The sequence below is a fragment of the Rana temporaria genome, chromosome 9 (assembly GCF_905171775.1).
Source record: "Rana temporaria chromosome 9, aRanTem1.1, whole genome shotgun sequence".
NCBI lineage: Eukaryota > Metazoa > Chordata > Amphibia > Anura > Ranidae > Rana > Rana temporaria.
Genome location: NC_053497.1, coordinates 183,964,956 through 183,984,039, shown reverse-complemented (window position 1 = coordinate 183,984,039; position 19,084 = coordinate 183,964,956). Strand labels below are relative to the sequence as shown.

Sequence of the window (19,084 nt, the reverse complement as noted above, 5' to 3'; positions counted from 1 at the left end):
CAGTCTCGGTAATGGGAGGAAGGTGGCAGAGCAGTGTAACTCTCCGAACTGGATAGATACAAACCTCCGGCCCAGCTCAGTCATCTCCTTCCCGCCTTTTTTTGCTTCCAGGAAGTCACGTGGTGCCGTCAGACGTCTGCCTTACGCAGTGGGCGGGGTCTCAGCACTCCTGTCACAGACGTCATGACGTACGGCGTATAGGAGGTGGAGGACCGGTATGTGACGTCACTGAAGATGGTGGTGGGCGCCTTTCCCATAGCCAAGCTCCTCTATCTCGGGGTCCGGCAGATCAGTAAGCCGCTGGCCAACCGGATCAAGGCGGGAGCCCTCCGGAGCGAATTCTTCCGGACCTACGTGTGTCTACCGCCCGCCCAATGTGAGTGTGACTCCGGGGACGCCGCTTTAAGGGGGCGGGATAAACGGGGGGTTGACCAATAGGAGGCGAGGCTGTGACCGAGCGGACCAATCACAGCGCGACTTCTTAAGGCGGCAACTCACATGGCTGCTGAGAGAGGTCACCCTGTGTGCGGACAGCGACTACCTACCGCCCTCCCCCACCTGATATCACACCACAAACCCTCCCCCTGTGTGTACCTGCCGCCCTCCCCCCACCTGACAACCCACCACACCCTCCCCCCTCTGTCTACCTACCGCCCCACCTGGGTACCTATCACTTGTCCCCACACAGTGCTTCCTGTACTCACCTACCTTCCCTCCCCCAGGTGTACCTACCTGTAATATGTCCCCCAATACACACATAATATCACTTTGGAAAGCTGTGATTGGTTCTCACAATGACTCCTCCCCCTCTCACCTGTGCCCCCCCCCATATTTCACTTCCTGTCCCAGTGACACAACAGGAAGTGAGGAAATCCCACAACTGGTGTCCCCACCTTTTCCTGTTCTGGTGACAACCAAACATTTGGGATTTTCTTTCATCTTCAGTGAGGATTATCAGGACAGGAAATCTCCCCACCGGGGACACCGATAAACCCCTCCCCCTGCGCACGCCTTCCTCTGACCCCTCCCGCACGCCTTCATCTGACCCCTCCCCTCCTCCGTAATGCCTCCCTCGGACTCCCTCCCCTCCAACGCCTCCCTCTGACCCCCTCCCCTTCCGCACACCTTCCTCTGACCCCTCCCCTTCCGCACACCTTCCTCTGACCCCTCCCCTTCCGCACACCTTCCTCTGACCCCTCCCCTTCCGCACGCCTTCCTCTGACCCCTCCCCTTCCGCACGCCTTCCTCTGACCCCTCCCCTTCCGCACGCCTTCCTCTGACCCCTCCCCTTCCGCACGCCTTCCTCTGACCCCTCCCCTCCTCCGTAATGCCTCCCTCTGACCCCCTCCCCTCCTCTGCACGCCTCCCTCTGACCCCCTCCCCTCCAACGCCTCCCTCTGACCCCCTCCCCTCCTCTGCACGCCTTCCTCTGACCCTCCCCTCCTCTGCACGCCTCCCTCTGACCCTCCCCTCCTCTGCACGCCTTCCTCTGACCCCCTCCCCTCCTCTGCACGCCTCCCTCTGACCCCCTCCCCTCCAACGCCTCCCTCTGACCCCCTCCCCTCCAACGCCTCCCTCTGACCCCCTCCCCTCCTCTGCACGCCTTCCTCTGACCCTCCCCTCCTCTGCACGCCTCCCTCTGACCCTCCCCTCCTCTGCACGCCTCCCTCTGACCCCCTCCCCTCCAACGCCTCCCTCTGACCCCCTCCCCTCCAACGCCTCCCTCTGACCCCCTCCCCTCCAACGCCTCCCTCTGACCCCCTCCCCTCCAACGCCTCCCTCTGACCCCCTCCCCTCCAACGCCTCCCTCTGACCCCCTCCCCTCCTCTGCACGCCTTCCTCTGACCCTCCCCTCCTCTGCACGCCTCCCTCTGACCCTCCCCTCCTCTGCACGCCTCCCTCTGACCCCCTCCCCTCCAACGCCTCCCTCTGACCCCCTCCCCTCCAACGCCTCCCTCTGACCCCCTCCCCTCCAACGCCTCCCTCTGACCCCCTCCCCTCCAACGCCTCCCTCTGACCCCCTCCCCTCCAACGCCTCCCTCTGACCCCCTCCCCTCCTCTGCACGCCTCCCTCTGACCCTCGCCTCCCTCTGACCCCCTCCCCTCCAACGCCTCCCTCTGACCCCCTCCCCTCCTCTGCACGCCTCCCTCTGACCCTCCCCTTCTCTGCACGCCTCCCTCTGACCCTCGCCTCCCTCTGACCCCCTCCCCTCCAACGCCTCCCTCTGACCCCCTCCCCTCCTCTGCACGCCTCCCTCTGACCCTCCCCTTCTCTGCACGCCTTCCTCTGACCCTCCCCCTCCTCTGCACGCCTTCCTCTGACCCCCTCCCCTACTCTGCACGCCTCCCTCTGACCCCCTCCCCTCCTCTGCACGCCTTTCTCTGACCCTCCCCTCCTCTGCACGCCTTCCTCTGACCCTCCCCCTCCTCTGCACGCCTTCCTCTGACCCTCCCCCTCCTCTGCACGCCTTCCTCTGACCCTCCCCCTCCTCTGCACGCCTTCCTCTGACCCTCCCCCTCCTCTGCACGCCTTCCTCTGACCCTCCCCCTCCTCTGCACGCCTCCCTCTGACCCTCCCCCTCCTCTGCACGCCTTCCTCTGACCCTCCCCCTCCTCTGCACGCCTTCCTCTGACCCTCCCCCTCCTCTGCACGCCTTCCTCTGACCCTCCCCCTCCTCTGCACGCCTTCCTCTGACCCTCCCCCTCCTCTGCACGCCTTCCTCTGACCCTCCCCCTCCTCTGCACGCCTTCCTCTGACCCTCCCCCTCCTCTGCACGCCTTCCTCTGACCCTCCCCCTCCTCTGCACGCCTTCCTCTGACCCTCCCCCTCCTCTGCACGCCTTCCTCTGACCCTCCCCCTCCTCTGCACGCCTTCCTCTGACCCTCCCCTCCTCTGCACGCTTTCCTCTGACCCTCCCCTCCTCTGCACGCCTCCCTCTGACCCTCCCCTCCTCTGCACGCCTCCCTCTGACCCCCTCCAACGCCTCCCTCTGACCCCCTCCCCTCCGACGCCTCCCTCTGACCCCCTCCCCTCCGACGCCTCCCTCTGACCGCCTCCCTCTGACCCCCTCCCCTCCTCTGCACGCCTCCCTCTGACCCCCTCCCCTCCTCTGCACGCCTCCCTCTGACCCTCCCCTCCTCTGCACGCCTCCCTCTGACCCCCTCCCCTCCTCTGCACGCCTCCCTCTGACCCCCTCCCCTCCTCTGCACGCCTTCCTCTGACCCTCCCCCTCCTCTGCACGCCTTCCTCTGACCCCCTCCCCTCCTCTGCACGCCTCCCTCTGACCCCCTCCCCTCCTCTGCACGCCTCCCTCTGATCCTCCCCTCCTCTGCACGCCTTCCTCTGACCCTCCCCCTCCTCTGCATGCCTTCCTCTGACCCTCCCCCTCCTCTGCACGCCTTCCTCTGACCCCCTCCCCTCCTCTGCACGCCTTCCTCTGACCCTCCCCCTCCTCTGCACGCCTTCCTCTGACCCTCCCCCTCCTCTGCACGCCTTCCTCTGACCCTCCCCCTCCTCTGCACGCCTTCCTCTGGCCCTCCCCCTCCTCTGCACGCCTTCCTCTGACCCTCCCCCTCCTCTGCACGCCTTCCTCTGACCCTCCCCCTCCTCTGCACGCCTTCCTCTGACCCTCCCCCTCCTCTGCACGCCTTCCTCTGACCCTCCCCCTCCTCTGCACGCCTTCCTCTGACCCTCCCCCTCCTCTGCACGCCTTCCTCTGACCCTCCCCCTCCTCTGCACGCCTTCCTCTGACCCTCCCCCTCCTCTGCACGCCTTCCTCTGACCCTCCCCCTCCTCTGCACGCCTTCCTCTGACCCTCCCCTCCTCTGCACGCTTTCCTCTGACCCTCCCCTCCTCTGCACGCCTCCCTCTGACCCTCCCCTCCTCTGCACGCCTCCCTCTGACCCCCTCCAACGCCTCCCTCTGACCCCCTCCCCTCCGACGCCTCCCTCTGACCCCCTCCCCTCCGACGCCTCCCTCTGACCGCCTCCCTCTGACCCCCTCCCCTCCTCTGCACGCCTCCCTCTGACCCCCTCCCCTCCTCTGCACGCCTCCCTCTGACCCTCCCCTCCTCTGCACGCCTCCCTCTGACCCCCTCCCCTCCTCTGCACGCCTCCCTCTGACCCCCTCCCCTCCTCTGCACGCCTTCCTCTGACCCTCCCCCTCCTCTGCACGCCTTCCTCTGACCCCCTCCCCTCCTCTGCACGCCTCCCTCTGACCCCCTCCCCTCCTCTGCACGCCTCCCTCTGACCCCCTCCCCTCCTCTGCACGCCTCCCTCTGATCCTCCCCTCCTCTGCACGCCTTCCTCTGACCCTCCCCCTCCTCTGCACGCCTTCCTCTGACCCTCCCCCTCCTCTGCACGCCTTCCTCTGACCCCCTCCCCTCCTCTGCACGCCTTCCTCTGACCCTCCCCCTCCTCTGCACGCCTTCCTCTGACCCTCCCCCTCCTCTGCACGCCTTCCTCTGACCCTCCCCCTCCTCTGCACGCCTTCCTCTGGCCCTCCCCCTCCTCTGCACGCCTTCCTCTGACCCTCCCCCTCCTCTGCACGCCTTCCTCTGACCCTCCCCCTCCTCTGCACGCCTTCCTCTGACCCTCCCCCTCCTCTGCACGCCTTCCTCTGACCCTCCCCCTCCTCTGCACGCCTTCCTCTGACCCTCCCCCTCCTCTGCACGCCTTCCTCTGACCCTCCCCCTCCTCTGCACGCCTTCCTCTGACCCTCTGCACGCCTTCCTCTGACCCTCCCCTCCTCTGCACGCCTTCCTCTGACCCTCCCCTCCTCTGCACGCCTCCCTCTGACCCTCCCCTCCTCTGCACGCCTCCCTCTGACCCTCCTCTGCACGCCTTCCTCTGACCCCCTCCCCTCCTCTGCACGCCTTCCTCTGACCCCCCCCCTCCTCTGCACGCCTTCCTCTGACCCTCCCCCTCCTCTGCACGCCTTCCTCTGACCCTCCCCCTCCTCTGCACGCCTTCCTCTGACCCTCTGCACGCCTTCCTCTGACCCTCCCCTCCTCTGCACGCCTTCCTCTGACCCTCCCCTCCTCTGCACGCCTCCCTCTGACCCTCCTCTGCACGCCTCCCTCTGACCCTCCCCTCCTCTGCACGCCTCCCTCTGACCCCCTCCAACGCCTCCCTCTGACCCCCTCCAACGCCTCCCTCTGACCCCCTCCGACGCCTCCCTCTGACCCCCTCCGACGCCTCCCTCTGACCCCCTCCCCTCCGACGCCTCCCTCTGACCGCCTCCCTCTGACCCCCTCCCCTCCTCTGCACGCCTCCCTCTGACCCCCTCCCCTCCTCTGCACGCCTCCCTCTGACCCCCTCCCCTCCTCTGCACGCCTTCCTCTGACCCCCTCCCCTCCTCTGCACGCCTTCCTCTGACCCCCTCCCCTCCTCTGCACGCATTCCTCTGACCCCCTCCCCTCCTCTGCACGCCTTCCTCTGACCCCCTCCCCTCCTCTGCACGCCTTCCTCTGACCCCCTCCCCTCCTCTGCACGCCTTCCTCTGACCCCCTCCCCTCCTCTGCACGCCTTCCTCTGACCCCCTCCCCTCCTCTGCACGCCTTCCTCTGACCCTCCCCTCTTCTGCACGCCTTCCTCTGACCCTCCCCTCTTCTGCACGCCTCCCTTTGATCCCCTCCCCTCCTCTGCGCGCCTCCCTCTGACCCTGCCCTCCTCTGCGCGCCTTCGTCTGACCCTCCCCTCCTCTGCGCGCCTTCGTCTGACCCTCCCCTCCTCTGCGCGCCTTCGCCTGACCCTCCCCTCCTCTGCGCGCCTTCGCCTGACCCTCCCCTCCTCTGCGCGCCTTCGCCTGACCCTCCCCTCCTCTGCGCGCCTTCGCCTGACCCCTCCCCTCCTCTGCGCGCCTTCGCCTGACCCCTCCCCTCCTCTGCGCGCCTTCGCCTGACCCCTCCCCTCCTCTGCGCGCCTTCGCCTGACCCCTCCCCTCCTCTGCGCGCCTTCGCCTGACCCCTCCCCTCCTCTGCGCGCCTTCGCCTGACCCCTCCCCTCCTCTGCGCGCCTTCGCCTGACCCCTCCCCTCCTCTGCGCGCCTTCGCCTGACCCCTCCCCTCCTCTGCGCGCCTTCGCCTGACCCCTCCCCTCCTCTGCGCGCCTTCGCCTGACCCCTCCCCTCCTCTGCGCGCCTTCGCCTGACCCCTCCCCTCCTCTGCGCGCCTTCGCCTGACCCCTCCCCTCCTCTGCGCGCCTTCGCCTGACCCCTCCCCTCCTCTGCGCGCCTTCGCCTGACCCCTCCCCTCCTCTGCGCGCCTTCGCCTGACCCCTCCCCTCCTCTGCGCGCCTTCGCCTGACCCCTCCCCTCCGCAATGCCTCCCTCTGACCCCTCCCCTTCAACGCCCTCCTCTGACCCCTCCCCTTCAACGCCCTCCTCTGACTCCTCCTCTGACCCCACCTCCGACACGCCTTTCTCTGACTCCTCCGACACGCCTTTCTCTGACTCCTCCGACACGCCTTTCTCTGACCCCTCCTCCTCTGCAACGCCTTTCTCTGACCCCACCCCTCCCCAACGCCTTACTCTGACCCCACCCCTCCCCAACGCCTTACTCTGACCCCACCCCTCCCCAACGCCTTAATCTGACCCCTCCTCCTCTGCACGCCCTTCTCTGACCCCTCCTCCTCTGCACGCCTTCCTCTGACCCCTCCTCCTCTGCACGCCTTCCTCTGACCCCTCCTCCTCTGCACGCCTTCCTCTGACCCCTCCTCTCCTCTGCATGCCTTCAGTGTCCCCGGCAGGGAGATTCATCCTTGCCAAATAAAAGAGGGGAGGTCACAGGGAAACCTTCCAATGGGGACACATGAGGAGTGTCTATAGTGACCCCCCCCCCCCCCCTTCCAAGGTCTCCATCCAGCCCACAGTGTACTTAACCCGCGCAACATTCTGATTGGTGACACATTCTTCCCTCCACCAGGACTCCGCCCCCATCCTTTCCTTGTGCCCTGCCCCCTCCCACCTCCATCCTTTCCTTGTATCCCATCTTATCCTGTGCCCCACCCCTCCATCCTGTCCTTGTACCCCATCTTATGTGCCCCACCCCTTCCTTGTACCCCATCTTATCCTGTGCCCCGCCCCCTTCATTCTGTACTTGTACCCCATCTTATCCTGTGCCCCGCCCCTTCTTCCTTTCCTTGTACCCCATCTTATCCTGTGCCCCACCCCCTTCATCCTGTACTTGTACCCCATCTTATCCTGTGCCCCGCCCCTTCTTCCTTTCCTTGTACCCCATCTTATCCTGTGCCCCGCCCCTTCTTCCTTTCCTTGTACCCCATCTTATCCTGTGCCCCGCCCCTTCTTCTTTTCCTTGTACCCCATCTTATCCTGTGCCCCGCCCCCTCCATCCTTTCCTTGTACCTCATCTTATCCTGTGCCCCGCCCCCTTCATCCTTTGCTTGTACCCCATCTTATCCTGTGCCCCACCCCATCTTATCCTGTGCCCCGCCCCTTCATCCTTTCCTTTTACCCCATCTTATCCTGTGCCCCGCCCCTTCTTCCTTTCACCCCATCTTATTCTGTGCCCTGCCCCTTCATCCTTTCCTTGTACCCCATCTTATCCTGTGCCCCGCCCCTTCATCCTTTCCTTGTACCCCATCTTATCCTGTGCCCCGCCTCCTCCTACTCTCACCCATAGAATTATAGTTTTATTTCTGTAAATTCCCCTTATTAATGTCTCTGCTAATATTCTTCCGCCTTTGAATGCCGTTGCCGAGTTCTTCCCCCCCCCATAGTCAGTAACTTGTTCATATTTATAGCCCCCCCAGGTGCATTACTTTATATTTTCCAACAATAATCCTCATTTGTCATGTAGTTACATTAGAGTGTAAGCTCCTGTGGTGTACAGACTGATGTGACTGGCTCGGTGTTGTGTGTACACCACCATGGTCTATGTTGGCGCTATAGAGATGAATATATGGGCTCTCTGTGTTCTCTTCTTCTTGCAGTTTATCACTGGGTGGAGATGCGGGCGAAGATGAGGATTATGGGATTCCGCGGAGCGGCCATCAAGCCCCTGAACGAGGATGCGGCGGCGGATCTGGGGGCGGAGCTTCTGGGAGAAGGCATTATCTTCCTGGTGGGGGGCGGCTGTATGGTATTGGAGTATTCCCGGCAGGCGGCCAACAGCCGCCGGAAGGAGGAGGAAACTGAGGCCAGACTGAGAGCCATGGAGGTCGAGATCGCCCGCCTGGGGCTGCAGACGGACGAGCTGGACGCCCGCGCACGGGCCGCGGAGAGGCAACAAATGGCAGCCAAGTGAAGGTGCTGGTGTGTGGACTGTGATATTTCCACCCCTCGGAGGGTTGGGGGGACCCCGGGATGTACCGGCTGTATATATATATAGGAAATAAAGGGACAAACACTTTAATGGAAGCAAAAAAGTTTTATTTCTAGAAAACAGGTTATAAAAAAAAAAAAGGTCCCATATACATACAGTACATATATATATAATGGCATCAAATATTCCTGACCGCCGCCGGGCGCAGCGCCGGGGCCCTTCAACCGTCCAGTGTCTGACCCGAACCGCCTAATTACACACAGAGAGAGACTTTTACCCGCCACCGTCTATAAACCTGCCAAGCCGATTTTCTTCTGCTACAAATTGTACAAAAAAAACTTGAAATGATTCAGAAATAATAATAAAAAATAAACCCGTTAATTATCCCATAAAAATTCTATTGGTCGAAGCTTGCAGCCTCTGCCGACCCGTTTTTTTTTTTTTTTATTTATTTTTTCAAGTGGCTTTGCAGCATGTGGCAAGGGAAAAAAAAATGAAGATGATTGGGGGGGTAACAGGATAATGTTGGGTATTGCAAAGGAGGGGGGGGGAGACAGGATGATATAGGGGGTGGGGTGATGTAGGGGTGGAGCGAGGGACTGGATGATGTGGGGAGGGAGACGGAATGACGTAGGGGCGGAGCAAGGAACAGGATGATGTGGGGAGGGAGACGGAATGACGTAGGGGTGGAGCGAGGGACAGGATGATGATGAGGGGAGGGAGACGGAATGACGTCAGGGCGGAGCGAGGGACAGGATGACGTAGAAATGAAGCAAGGGTCGGGGAAGACAATATGACGTAGGGGGAGATGGAATGATATAGGGGTGGAGCAAGGGACTGGGGGGGGGTGATAGTATTATGTAGGGGCGGAGCACGAGACAGGGAGATGGAATGATGTGGGTGAGGGTCGGGGGAGACGAAACAACGTAGGGGTGGAACAGGTAGATGGAAATATATAAGGGTGGAGCAAGGGACTGGGGTAATGGTATAATGTAGGGGAGGAGCAGGGACGGGGGAGACGAAATGACATAGCGGTGGAGTAAGGGAGATGGAATGATACAGGGGTGGAGCAAGGGACTTGGGTGATGGTATTATGTAGGGGCGGAGCGCGAGACAAGGAGATGGAATGATGTGGGTGAGGGACGGTGGAGACGAAACGACGTAGGGGTGGAGCGAGGAACAGGGAGATGGAAATATATAGGGGTGGAGCAAGGGACTGGGGTAATGGTATAATGTAGGGGAGATGAAAGACATAGGGGAGGAGCAGGGACGGGGGAGACGAAACGACATAGGGGTGGAGTAAGGGAGATGGAATGATATAGGGGTGGAGCAAGGGACTGGGGTGATGGTATTATATAGGGGCGGAGCACAAGACAGGGAGATGGAATAATGTAGGGGTGGAGCAAGGGTTTGGGGGGGGGGGGGGTTATTGTGGTAAAGGGAGGAGACGATGGATAGGGTATGTTTGGGGGGAAAGGGGGCGGTACCTAGGGAATGTTATGGCGGGTGTGGAATGTCACGGGACACAGAGGGGGGGGTTAGTACAAATGGGGGGGAGGGGGGTGGCAGTTCACAAGTGTGAAGGTGCAATTCAAGAATTAGTGACCACGTCACCAGTAGGGGGTGCTAGAAGCCTTTTCCGGCTGCTCATTTCTAAAGGTGCTGCACAGCAGAGGAAGAGTGCTGAGCCTGTGGGTGGAGCCTGAGTCATCCGAAGGGGAGGAGCCCGAGGTCACGGTGTGCCGGATCTCCGCAGTTCCTGGATAAGCGCTGCAAATACAGAGAGAAGACGATGAGGACCGAGAGATGCACATCTCTGCTCAGGCAAAGCGATCTTAAACCCAGAAATGTCTTGTACTCCATCTTACCGATCATTAGATGTGGCGGCTGCATTAGTTTTCACCTGGTAATCCAGCCAGTTACACTTCTCCCATGTTAGGGCACCCCTCCACTCTGGAGGAAGGAGCACAGGGGGCACCTTTGCATTGTCATGTACTTCTGCTTCAGTCTTAGTCCACCACCCCTCAATTCGTCTGTGATCTGCCAAGTGTTTTGTCCTACCTGTGGCGGTGCCCCACCCACAACTTGAGATCAGGAGGTAGGGGCCATTCCAATCCCCCCTCCCAGCCGAGATCAGGGAGGGAGGGGCCCATTCCAATCCCCGCCCTGCCGAGATCAGCAGCCATCCCTTCGGGTGACTCTCCAGCAGTAGATTTCGACGAGTTGGCTCTACGGGCCGTTGCGTGCACGCGTGTGCACCCGACAGATTAACAGAAATCCATGGCAGCTGTTTTGAGAACTTGACAACTTTTCTTCAGATTTACCAATCGCAGCAGTGCGCATGCGCAAGGTACGTCACTAATCTTTTTTGAAACGTTTTTGAGTTCTCCAACAGCTCCCGGGTGTTTCTGTTATTCAGTCGGGTGCACACGTGTGCGCGCCGGGTCAGTAGAGCCAACTCATCGAAATCTGCTGCTGGAGAGTCACCGAAAGTGGCGCAGTTGGAGAGTTTGAGGATTTGGTTATTTCGACATGACTGGAGGAGGGAGGTGTAAAAATTTGCTGTGCAGAGAGAGCCCGCCCACACTGAATAAGAGGCGGAGTCATCAGGGGCCAACTGTACTCTACAGCATGATCCCCGCCCAGGTATAACCCCTCCCGACTCAGCTATGCCTCCGTTTTTTGCTAGTGTCCTCAGTGATGGATGTGTCTATCTGAAGATCTCTCTTGTGGGTTTTGTCCCCATAGATCCTGGCCTGTTCCGTACACCCCTGGTGGGGCAGAGGAGGGCTGTACCTGGATTGGTCAACTACAGCCAGCAGGACTGTACCTGGACCCCCACATACAGGAGCAGGGTGGCCTATACCAGTGCCATGGTGCTCTTGTGGGCCGTGACCTCCTGGGTATAACATATGACCTTGCTGGCAGAGCGCTCTACAGGTCCAGGGCAGCGATCCCCCCCCTGCACAGAAATCGAGGCCCTGCAGGGTGCACCCACCATAATGATGGCTCCATGGACTGGTGAGCGCCTCTGGTGGAACATGAGGCGCTCACCAGTCCTTGGGGACATGTGTGCACTGGGGGTCCGCTCTTGGCCAACACGCCTCTCTTCTAGATGGCCACTCCCATATGGGGTTTCTACAAGCCTACTGACCCTCAGCAAGCCATGGCCTCAGGGAAGTGGGGGAAGGATGATGGGGGGAACCCCCCCCAGCATAGTTGGACCTGTAATGACTCCCCTTAGGATCGGTTTAGCTCTGAGTCCCTTGCCATGTCTGGTGTCTCCACCGTTTAAAGGGGCCCCATCCTCCACTTCCTTTGTGTCACGGGAGGAATTTTCTGCAGCCATTTCTAGTCTGTGTGACCAGCTGGCAGAGGCTTCTTACTGGTTTGGAACACCAAGCCTGGCCAAACACCCCCCTCCACCAGTCTAACCCTGAACTAGGAGGACTCACCCTATGACCTTATACCGAACTGTCTCATCCCGTGCTCCATATACAGGAAGGCCTGACTGCCCATATACCGTGAGGACTCTGGCCCATGAACCTGGAATGCTTATTTGCTTACCCATATACCGTGAGGACTCTTCCTGCACCCCCTATCAGGAGGTCTAATCCAAAGACCATATACCAGGAAGTCTTGTGGTCTGCCCCCTGGACCCACCCCGTGCCCCTTATACTGGGAGGTCTAATCCTGTGGCCACATCCCTGGGGAACCGGCCTGTGCCCATATACCAGGTGGTGTCATCCTATACTGGGAGGACCCATCCCGTGACCATATACTGGAAGGTCTAATCTTTGCCCCCTATTTAGAAAGGACTTGTCCCGGGACCGGGAAGTCTTGTCCTCTGCCCCCTATACCAGGAGGACCCACCCTGAGCCCCTTATACTGGGAGATCCAATCCCATGGCCATATCCCTGGGGGACCCGTCCTGTACCCATATACCAGGTGGTGTCATCCTATACCAGGAGGACCCGTCCCGTGACTATATACTGGAAGGTGCAATTCTGTCCCCATCTACCAGAAGGTCTTGTCCTCTGCCCCTTATTTAAGAAGGACTCATCTGGTTCCCCTTTATACTGGCAGGTCTAATCCCCTGTGCCCATGAACCAGGAGGACTGATCCCATGCCCAAATATCGGGATGTCATCCTCTGCCCCCTATACTGGGAGGACCCGTCCCGTGGCCCTTATACTGGGAGGTCTAATCCTGTGCCCATATACCAGGTGGTGTCATCCTCTGCCCCCTGTGTGGAGGACCTGTCCCGTGAGATAGAATATATAATCTCATCCTGTGCCCCTTATACTGGCAGGTCTAATCTCATGTGCCCATGAACCAGGAGGACCGATCCCATGCCCAAATATCGGGAGGTCTCATCCTCTGCCCCCTATACTGGGAGGACCCGTCCCGTGACCACATATACAACGACCACCCAGCATCAGTGGAAGGAACATCTCACCATCTATAATGTCCTCCTTCACTCTCTGCAGCTCTTTCCTCATCTCATCCAGAAGTTCCTGCAGAAGAAAAATATCTCTTGTTATATCTGTAGAGTGCTGGAAAAGATGTCCCCGCCCACTGCGTCCAACACCACCCCCCCCCCATGACATCACAATGGGACAGGGACCTGGAGGAGGGACATTTAGCTGATGTGAGACGGATGGTCCCTCCCCCTGGTGGTGCAGATAGGGAAAAGCGAATCCACATTGTTTTATTATTGGTGGGGGGGGTGATAATACAACCCATATGAACGGCGAACTGCAGGTGGGTCGCTTGTAAGGGATCAGAAAGCAGAGAAAATGGCGGCTGTTGTGGAGAGAAGCCGTTATCAGAGTCATTATGAAGAGGAAGTCTGGCTGTGGTCACCGTCTTCCTCCATCCTGACCACATATTGCATGAGAAAGGAAGAGCGACCGCACAGCTGACACTCCACACGCCGAGATCACCAACTTGTGTGCAGCCAATCAGCACTGGCGCCGACCTGCGATGTATGCAAAGGGGGCGGAGCCATCACTATGGAAGACACCATGGCAATTGCCCTACATAGGGGGCGGAGCCATCACTATGGAAGACACCATGGCAATTGCCCTACATAGGGGGCGGAGCCATCACTATGGAAGACACCATGGCAATTGCCCTACATAGGGGGCGGAGCCATCACTATGGAAGACACCATGGCAACTGCCCTACATTGGGGTGGGGGGGCATCACTTTTCCTGATTGGCCAGCTACTGCCCCCCCCCCCCCCCATGACGCATCTTGTTCAACGCCCGCCCACTGAGCATTCTCCCCATTGCAACCAATGGGCCAGGTGCCGGAAATTTTCCGTGTGTGCCCCATGTTACCTGCTTCATCCTCTCCATGGAGTCCATTGGTTCGTCTGTACTCGGAGCCACCTCAGTGCTGCTGACCGTCGATTTCATCCTGTGAACACAGAGACGAGTGAGCGGGGGGGGGGGCAAAGAGAAAAATGGGGTCACCCTAAGGCTCCGCCAAGATGGCTGCCGTTACCTGGGCAACGTGGTGCTCCCTCTGTCCCAGGGGCGCCGAGCCGGCTCTGAAAAAAAAGGGGGGGAGGAGTCAGTGGTGCAATCCGAGGACAATAATAATAATAATAATAGTCACGTTCCCTCCCCTTCCAGGGAAAGCCACACCCCCGCTTCTGTGGTGCTGCAGGATGCCCCTCCTACTGCCTCTATTGGCTTCTACTGACACAGCCACACCGGCAACGCCCACCAGGAGCTCCCGCCCTCCTTTACCACCTGACCACTCATTTATTTTCAGCGTAGCCACTCCCCACTGCAAGCCTGATGTCAGACTTCAGTCAAAACGACGGCACGGAGTTCCACTTTAAAGACAGATTCCAGCCTGGATCATTGGAGGAGGACGGCCTGTTATTGGTGGAGGGGAGGGGGCGGGGGATAGTGCATAGACCAATGGGTTATAGAGGGGGATGGGTAATTGGTGGATACAGATATATGGTAGGGGAAGGGGGCGGGGTATAGTGCATAGACCGATCGGTTATAGAAGGGGGATGGGTAATTGGTGGATACAGATATATGGGGGGGGGGGGGGGGATTATGGAGGTATAAATGGCGACAGATCTGTATACAGAGATATGGAGTGCGGCGGTTTGCGTCTCGCTGAACGTTTCCACCGGACTTCCCCTTTAGTGTGCCGACAACAGGAAGTGCGATAACCTGCGTGTGGTAATAGCGAAGTCAGGAACCCGAGCCGCGTCTGCAAGACATGAACACACCGCCAAGTCACCCCATCCCCCACATCACCGCCGTCTCCTATATACCTACAGTATCTGACAAAAAAGTCAGGACACCCCGAAGTGAAAATGTCCAAATTGGGACCCAATTAGCCATTTTCCCTACCCGGTGTCATGTGACAACACTGAAGAAATGACACTTTGGCCCAGATTCACGTAGATCCGCGCAAAAATGTGTGGGCGTAACGCATCTCATTTACGTTACGCCGCCGCAAGTTTTTCTGGCAAGTGCTTTATTCACAAAGCACTTGCCTGTAAAGTTGCGGCGGCGTAGCGTAAATCACCCGGCGGAATTCAAATTCGGCGGGTAGGGGGCGTGTATCATTTAAATGAAGCGCGTCCCCGCGCCGAACGAACTGCGCATGTGCCGACAACGACTGAATCCCAGTGCGCATGCTCCAAATGACGTCGGCAAATCGTCATGCTTTCAACGTGAACGTAAATGACGTCCAGCCCCATTCACGGACGACTTACGCAAACGACGTAACTTTTTAAAATTTCGACGCGGGAACGAAGGCCATACTTAACATTGGCTGCGCCTCATAGAGCCAGGGGCAACTTTACGCCGGGGAAAGCCTAACGTAAACGTCGTAACTTTACTGCGTCGGCCGCGCGTACGTTCGGGAATTCGCGTATCTAGCCAATTTGCATACTCTACGCGGTAATCGACGGAAGCGCCACCTAGCGGGCCGAAAAAAATTGCAATTAAGATCCGATAGGCGTAAGAGACTTACGCCTATCGGATCTAATGGTTATGTATGCGTAACTGATTCTAAGAATCAGACGCAGAGACACGACGGCGCAATGCAGAGATACGACGGCGTATCTGGAGATGCGCCGACGTATCTCGGTTGAGAATCTGGGCCTTTGTATCTACAATGTTGTGTAGTGAGTGTACACAGGGGGGAGGGGTGTACACAGGGGGGAGGGGTGTACACGGGGGGGGGAGTGTACACCCCTCCCCTGTGTACACTCACTACACAACATTGTAGATACAAAGTGTCATTTCTTCAGTGTTGTCACATGAAAAGATACAAGGGGTGTACTTACTTTTGTCAGATACTGTATGTATTCACCCCGACTCTACATCCCTCTCCCCTACACAGTCCCTCCCTCTCACGCCCCCTCTATATGTCCTTTGACCTCCAGCGAGTGATTGGCAGTTTCCTCCACCATCTGATGACATCACAGTGACACCGACAAAATATTACGATAGCGTCACTTACCAGCTTGGCCCCTCCCACTCTGTAGATCGCTGTCATCCTGCGTGGTGGGGGCGGGGCGATCGCCCTGTTGCGACATCTTCAGCCTGCAGAATCAAGGAGGGGAAGGCGGAGTCAGTGTGATCACATGACCTCCCTGTACTATTCTATGATGATTCATGTGTAAGCGATACAATTCAGGCCACACCCACTGTAGTCACATGGGGGGGGGTCTGTAATGATGGGAGTCACTTTGGGCGGGAAGATAAAGCCCACCGTTCATCAAAGACTATTGCTAGAAGGTGTGGCCTGTCTCCCATTGTTCTATTGTGCCCGCCTCCTATTATGGGATGTATATGTGTATGCAGGAATTATGGGGCCCCTTACACAGCTTCAGGCATGGGCCCCCTGGAGCAGAGATCCGGGGAGGGGAGTGCTGAAATTGAGAAGTGGGAGGGGCCCCCTTTACAAAAAAAAGTTAGAAAAAAAGAAAAATATATATAAAAAAAGACATCCGGGCCCCTTACAGATGTACTGCCTGTACCCCCTGATGGCGGCCCTGTGTGTATGCGCGCTTACTGTGAGGAGGGAGGGGGGATTCCTCCAACAGCTCTCCCTGCTGATTGGACAGTGTACCCCGCCCTGATTGCAAAGGGAGGGGGGATTGTCCCGAGTGTTCATGTTCAGCAGCCACAACGAGTACTGCCTAGTTCTTGGTTGTCAGTGGTTGGAATATCTGATATCTATATTGGGTCTGGGAGGAGGCGGTATATGACGGACGCGGTATATGACGGACGCGATATAGGACGGGCGCGGTATAGGACGGACGCGGTACATGACGGACGCGGTACATGACGGACGCGGTACATGACGGACGCACTCAAGCAGAGATTGGGAAGCGATTCCGAAGGTGCCGCGGCCCTGAAGTGGGCGGAGCCACCACAGTACAGAATTAATGTGTATAAAGTAACGCCCGGCGGTCATACCGATCCTCTGCCTCCGGGATGTGAGCTGACCCACCCGAGGAGGAGGAGCATGAAAGAGGCGGCCCCATGTTCCTCCAATCACAGGCCTGGCCAGGACCCTCCTATTCCAGCCAATCACAGCAGAGTGTCCCCAACCCGCCACTCATCTTCTAGGAACTGGATGTGTCTGGCTCCACCCACAAATGCACACAGGAAGATGAATGTTCCTGGTTATTGGCTGGAAGGAAGGCGGAGTCTCAGGCAGGGGTGGGTTTGGGTGTCACAAGATTTGGACTAGGAGTGCGCCGTCTGTAGTATGATGGGGGAGGGGTTAATTCCTTTACCGACAGGCTGGGACTAGGACTGTGCTATGATGTGCGCTGTCTGTAGTATGATGGCGGGAGGGGTTAATTCCTTTACCCACAGGCTGGGACTAGGAGCGCGCTATGATGTGCGCTGTCTGTAGTATGATGGGGGGGAGGGGTTAATTCCTTTACTGACAGGCTGGGACTAGGAGCGCGCTATGATGTGCGCTGTCTGTAGTATGATGGGGGGGAGGGGTTAATTCCTTTACTGACAGGCTGGGACTAGGAGCGCGCTATGATGTGCGCTGTCTGTAGTATGATGGGGGGGAGGGGTTAATTCCTTTACTGACAGGCTGGCACTAGGAGCGCGCTATGATGTGCGCTGTCTGTAGTATGATGGGGGGGAGGGGTTAATTCCTTTACTGACAGGCTGGCACTAGGAGCGCGCTATGATGTGCGCTGTCTGTAGTATGATGGGGGGGAGGGGTTAATTCCTTTACTGACAGGCTGGCACTAGGAGCGCACTATGATGTGCGCTGTCTGTAGTATGATGGGGGGGAGGGGTTAATTCCTTTACTGACAGGCTGGCACTAGGAGCGCGCTATGATGTGCGCTGTCTGTAGTATGATGGGGGGAGGGGTTAATTCCTTTACTGACAGGCTGGCACTAGGAGCGCGCTATGATGTGCGCTGTCTGTAGTATGATGGGGGGAGGGGTTAATTCCTTTACCGACAGGCTGGGACTAGGAGTGCGCTATGTTGTGCACTGTCTGTAGTATGATGGGGGGGAGGGGTTCATTCCTTTACTGACAGGCTGGGACTAGGACTGTGCTATGATGTGTGCTGTCTGTAGTATGATGGGGGAGGGGTTAATTCCTTTACCGACAGGCTAGGACTAGGACTGTGCTATGATGTGCGCTGTCTGTAGTATGATGGGGGGAGGGGTTAATTCCTTTACCGACAGGCTAGGACTGTGCTATGATGTGCGCTGTCTGTAGTCTGATGGGGGGGAGGAGTTAATTCCTTTACTGACAGGCTGGGACTAGGAGTGCGCTATGGTGTGTGCTGTCTGTAGTATGATGGGGGAGGGGTTAATTGCTTTACCGACACGCTGGCACTAGGAGCGCGCTATGGTGTGCGCTGTCTGTAGTATGATGGGGGGAGGGGTTAATTCCTTTACTGACAGGCTGGGACTAGGAGCGCGCTATGGTGTGCGCTGTCTGTAGTATGATGGGGGGAAGGGGTTAATTCCTTTACTGACAGGCTGGGACTAGGAGCGCGCTATGGTGTGCGCTCTCTGGGGGGGGGGGGGGGAGACAATGAATTCTCTTACCGGCGGGCCAGCTTTTTGTTCATCTCCTCCATCAGTCCTCCTCCGCCTCCTCCACCTGCCGATGCTCCTCCACTGGTGCGGCTGGCGTCCGGCTTGGGTGGCCCCGCGCTCGCCGGAGACGTCCCGCCCCCATCATCCTGCGGAACAAAATGGGACAGTGGTCAGATATTGGGGGGGGGGGGTAACTTCTCCTCCCGGATCACAGCAAAGTCAGGAATCAGCTCTGAGCGGACGCCCAATTGGGGCGAGGAGACGTCAGGGTGCCGATAATGTACGGAGGGTGGGCGTGGCCTCCATTGGCCCCACGACTTTCTCTTCTAGACATGTGCAATTCGTTTTTTAACAAATTCGTTATTTACGAAATTTCCAAAATTTTGAAATTCCGAAATGTGAAAATTCGAGATTTCGGAAATTCGAAAATGTGAATTTCGGAAGAAAAAAAAAAAAAAATCGGAAGTTCGAAAATCCAGAACTCGAATTTAGAATTTTCGAAAAAGCTACAAAAATGAACAAATTTTTCGGCAGTGCACATGTCTATTCTCTTCTACCCCCTCCCCCATGATTATACCTCCCCCAATAATTTTACCTGCCCCGTCGCCCCCCCCCAATAATTTTACCTGCCCCCTCACCCTCCTCCCCAATAATTTTACCCGCCCCCTCACCCTCCCCCCCAATTATTTTACCCGCCCCCTCACCCTCCCCCCCAATTATTTTACCTGCCC

General features: G+C 58.4%; 2 protein-coding genes across 3 annotated transcripts in view; one reads left to right on the top strand and one right to left on the bottom strand.

The window, feature by feature from the left end:
• Positions 1 to 214: 214 nt before the first annotated feature.
• OPA3 (outer mitochondrial membrane lipid metabolism regulator OPA3) lies at positions 215 to 8,663 on the top strand. The gene is made up of 2 exons (XM_040325072.1): positions 215 to 376; positions 7,951 to 8,663. The coding sequence occupies exons 1-2, from the start codon at positions 235 to 237 to the stop codon at positions 8,262 to 8,264; spliced, it is 456 nt and encodes a 151-aa protein (XP_040181006.1). The 5' UTR covers positions 215 to 234; the 3' UTR covers positions 8,265 to 8,663.
• Positions 8,566 to 19,084, bottom strand: part of LOC120914379 (vasodilator stimulated phosphoprotein) — a 26,093-nt gene continuing 15,574 nt past the window's right edge. For both annotated transcript variants that reach the window (XM_040325066.1, XM_040325067.1), the window contains exons 7-12: positions 18,363 to 18,499; positions 15,785 to 15,867; positions 13,793 to 13,838; positions 13,627 to 13,705; positions 12,741 to 12,798; positions 8,566 to 10,052 (exon numbers count right to left, since the gene is read on the bottom strand). In XM_040325066.1, the coding sequence (XP_040181000.1) occupies positions 10,015 to 10,052; positions 12,741 to 12,798; positions 13,627 to 13,705; positions 13,793 to 13,838; positions 15,785 to 15,867; positions 18,363 to 18,499 (441 nt within the window). In that variant the 3' untranslated portion in view covers positions 8,566 to 10,014. The remainder of the gene's footprint in view (positions 10,053 to 12,740; positions 12,799 to 13,626; positions 13,706 to 13,792; positions 13,839 to 15,784; positions 15,868 to 18,362; positions 18,500 to 19,084) is intronic.